We start from the raw sequence: 4,565 nt of genomic DNA, 5'->3' as shown, positions 1-4,565 counted from the left end.
TGGAAACATGGGTATTTCGTTCGACATCCTCAAACAAACCTTATTCAGGGACCTTTTGAGCGGGATGGGCTACTCGACCTGAAGAAAATTCTAACTGGGCCCCACCTGCGAGGTCATGCACTGTTTATCTTGATATGAGATCACCATGTCGCGCACACATGGTTGTGATGCATGTGCCTGGTGTACCCTTATCAAACGGGTAGTCATGATGAGTATAATGGGCTTTGTATATTTTACCCCAGTATCACTTTGATGGCATGCACTGCTCTCTCACTCAATAATAATAATAATAATAATAATAATAATAATAATAATAATCATTGCTGATTGCAAGTGTCAATATGTACATTGTCTTGGTGTAAAAGATGGCCTACCAGCAAATATTCTGCTTAGTATAGCAGATTTACTTGTTAGTTGCTTGACCATAACAAGTTGAACACGTCCCTTAGTGACTGACGTTGTGCTCCCTGATCATGAGCAGGAGTAGTGGGCAAGCACCATAGCCACGTGAGGAGAGGTGTTCTTTGGGGTTTGAATAATTCACCTCTGGAAACATGGGTGTTTCGTTCATCATCCTTAGACAAACCTTATTCAGGGACCTTTTGAACTGGATGGGATATTCATCCTGAAGAAAATTCTAACAAGGCCCCACCTGCAAGGTCATGCACTGTTTATCTTGATACAAGGTCACCATGTCCCGAATATACGGTTGTGATGCATGTGCTTTGTGTACACTTATCAGACGAGTAGTCATCATGGGCATAATGGGCTTTGTATCTTTGTATCCAAGTGTCACCTTGGTGGCATGGATTGCTCTCTCACTCAGTAATAATAATAATAATAATAATAATAATAATAATAATAATCATAGTAGTAGTAGTAGTAGTAGTAGTAGTAGTAGTAGTAAAGTACAAAAAAGTAAGAAATATAAGATGTTATGGGACTTTAACATTCAGAGGATAGAGAAATAGAAGCTAGAAGGCTTGATTGAGTAGTAGTAGTAGTAGTAGTAGTAGTAGTAGATAATGTGAATAGAAAGTGCCAGATAATTGACTTTACAGTCCCAAATGATGAGAAAGTGAATATGAAAGATATGGAGAAAATAGCAAAGTACCAGGACCTAGCTATTGAGTTACAAAGACTATGGAAAGTGCGGGTAAAATGTATCTCTGTAGTTATAGGTGCATTAGGAACTATCCCTCAAGATTTGAGCAGATGGATAGAGGGAATAGGCATGAAACCCAGTTTAATACAGCTCCAGAAAACAATGTTATTAAGAACAGCAAGGATACTTAGGAGGGTTCTTGGCATCTAAGGTTACTCGTTGTAGCCCGATGTTAGGAATTTTTCTTTTCCAACAGTCTAATATGTTGAGTATATATAAAATAATAATAATATTAATAATATTTATCTTACGAACTCGTGAGGAGGGCTTAATAACAAATTCAGGACGGCAGTATATTTTTTATAAAAATATATCACTATGACACAATCTCACCTAAATTTTTGAAAACCCACGTAATTGTAAAGACCAAAAGTCTATAATTTCTAATGAACTTCACATAAAACATCCTTACAGACCGGCAAAACAGAGTGACATTATGGATTTTAGTTCAAGATGTTGGAATTTTCTAAGGTAACTGTATATTTCTTTGTCTTGTATCATTTAACTGGAGTGGATGTAACCACATTCACCATCATTAATAGAAACAATTCAGTGGGAATTGATAGAGTAAGTGCAGCTGTACTAATGTGCTGCTTTAATGAAGAACCAACTGTGGAAAATGTTCCTGGTTGAGATATATGTCAAAGTACAAAATACTGGGCGGAGATTATTGATGAGCATATTATATCCACTACAGATATTTCATTATATACATTGCCAAGACATTTAATTCAACTAATCCTGAAGAATATATAACAGGCTTTTTTATATAAATTACTAGTACACTTTACACAGATTTCGTGTTAGTTTTCTTTGCTGGAATCGGAGTCATACACTGTGGTTTGTAAATTAATTACACGCAATTATTTGTATTCATATGAAATGGAATAGACTCTCGAAAGTTTATCACTTTAAAAAAAGATGAAAATCTGTAAGGGCATTACTTCCTTTTCGATATTTCTGAATGTTTTTTTTTCTCTGCCCCCTATTAATTAATACTTAAGTAGTTAAAAAACGAAAACAAGACAAATCTAAACGTATCAAGAATCCAAACTTACCGATTGATATATTAAAACACTTGAGGTATACATCGGTTGGTCTTGAGAATTTGTTACAATAACGATTCAGGAATGTGCTACCAAATCCAGAATTTAGACAATTTAGAAGGTTCACTTCTTGGCCGTCACAGAAAACACCGTTTAACCAGTGTCGCAATGGTTGCAGTGGTGTTGTAGGTTTCATATCACTTGGCCTATAACCGTCCTCAAATCCAAGTTGTCGGCAAAAAACGCGAGAATCGGAAGCATTCCAGAATTGATTACACACTGTTCCCCATACGCCATCATATTCAATCTCCACACGTCCACTGGAGTTACTTCCACCGTTTAAGCGGTAATTAAGGCCTGGAAATATTTTTATTTTACACTTATTTTGGAGAAATGAAAATGAGTTCTGCAAGTACAATGACTATTTACATCTGTAACAAGGACTCCAACAACAAAGCTGACTCAAGTAAAAATTTGAAATTTGAGCTGTTTTAGAAGCTAAAAATAATGCACCTAATAATACCTATAGTTTAATTGTAGTTTTCTGTCGATTTTTTGATTAAAATCCTGTTAAAGTGAGAAATGCATAAACGGCCGAATGGAGGGATAATTTTAAAGCCTGGTATTTATTTAAGTGGTCGTAGGGGACAAACACAGGAATAAAGACCTGCACACGCACACATTCATGCGACGGGCTTCTTTCAGTTTCCGTCTGCCAAATCTACTCAGAAGACTTTGGACGCGCCGAGGCTATAGTTGAAGACTGTTACGCAATGGAAAGTAAATTTCTTACCACACACCTACGCTATATATAAATGGAGTTAAACGCATGTGTTATTCAAATTAATTTACTAAGCCCAGTATTGTTACGTTTATTGATATGTCTAAATGTAGAGTAATGATTAGATATTCTTTTGGACAACTGAGATAAAGAACTACCAATATAAAAAAGACATCAGATCCGGAAGTAATTTTACATTGATAAATATAGTTTCTAGTCTTAGAATTACTCCTAAGGGAACGAGTGCGATTGGAATGCGAAGAGATGATTTGTGAAACATTTTTTGTGATAGAAAACCCTATCCTGATTAGTTGTAATTTTTAGTTAGAAACATTTTGAAGGTAGAGTAGACAATCATCACGATATAGACCTTCATTGATGTTTGGGAATCGGTCAGCCATCTCATAAAGGATACTATTCGATTAATAATTCACAAATCATATCTTCGTATAATAAGTTGTTAAATATAAATCACTTAATGAAAATAGTAACATTGATTACATTGATAATAATAGCAGCGGTGTTAGTGATTCTGATGTTGATTCCAATCGCATTCGTTTCCTTAGCAGTAATTCTAAGACTAGAAACTTTATTTATCAAAGTAAAATTACTTTCGGATCTGACGTCTTTTTTATATTGGTAGTTCTTTATCTCAGTTGTCCAAAAGAATATCTAATCATTACTCTACATTTAGACATATTAATAAACGTAACAATACTGGGCTTAGTAAATTAATTTGGTATCTAAAGGATCATAATAAACAATTTGATTTGGAATGGAATATTCTATCTATATCTTTTCCGTATGATAAAGGTAAATCTTTTTGTTCACTTTGTAACAGTAAAATGTATTTCATCCTGTTCTCAGAGAATCCTCTTGTGAACACGTTTATAGAACGCGTTTATCGTTGCAAACATTGGCAAAAACATACCTTTAGTTCCTATAAGTGATTTCTGCCTTTCTATAAAATTTGACCTTTGATTGTCTTCTTACATTTCACTTCCTTCCACTAAATATATCTACTCCCAAGCCTTTAAGTTTTATTCCTATTCACATATCGCTCTATATCTCTCCACTATTAGTTTTCTGGTAATTTCTCTTTCTATAAACTACCTTTGACGTCATATCTACTAACGGTTTTTAAAAAGAAAAACTTGCTAGAGTTCTCTTCATCATATACGTAGTCATCACATTCTGTTAAAATTTCTTATTGATGTGTTTGGTTTCTTTCTTTTCCTGATGAGAAGATTGCATTGTTTTACATCATTTTATTCCCTCAGGAACAATACCAATGTTTTCTTCGAAATATATGTCGGAAGAAAAAAGATTTGAATAACACCTGCGTTTAACTCCATTTATTTATTTATCAATATTATTCAAAAACATTTCACCTAATCCCACAGTTTTTACCTCTATATGTAGGCTGTTACATTCTTGTGTGAATTTTTGCTACCCTGGTAACTATTTATTTATTTTTTCCGTGTTTTTTGTAAACATTGAAAAAATACATATACATTTACACACACACACACACACACACACACACACACACACACACACACACACACACACA

At 34.3% G+C, this 4,565-nt stretch overlaps 1 protein-coding gene across 2 annotated transcripts in view; it reads right to left on the bottom strand.

The window, feature by feature from the left end:
* LOC106872843 (deleted in malignant brain tumors 1 protein) overlaps positions 1 to 4,565 on the bottom strand; it is a 257,237-nt gene that overhangs the window by 5,040 nt on the left and 247,632 nt on the right. For both annotated transcript variants that reach the window (XM_014919977.2, XM_052973204.1), the window contains exon 29: positions 2,224 to 2,568. In XM_014919977.2, the coding sequence (XP_014775463.1) occupies positions 2,224 to 2,568 (345 nt within the window). The remainder of the gene's footprint in view (positions 1 to 2,223; positions 2,569 to 4,565) is intronic.

Source organism: Octopus bimaculoides, chromosome 15 (genome assembly GCF_001194135.2).
Source record: "Octopus bimaculoides isolate UCB-OBI-ISO-001 chromosome 15, ASM119413v2, whole genome shotgun sequence".
Taxonomy (NCBI): Eukaryota; Metazoa; Mollusca; class Cephalopoda; order Octopoda; family Octopodidae; genus Octopus; species Octopus bimaculoides.
The sequence above is the reverse complement of the archived record's forward strand: the minus strand, read 5'-3'. Positions and strand labels throughout refer to the sequence as shown.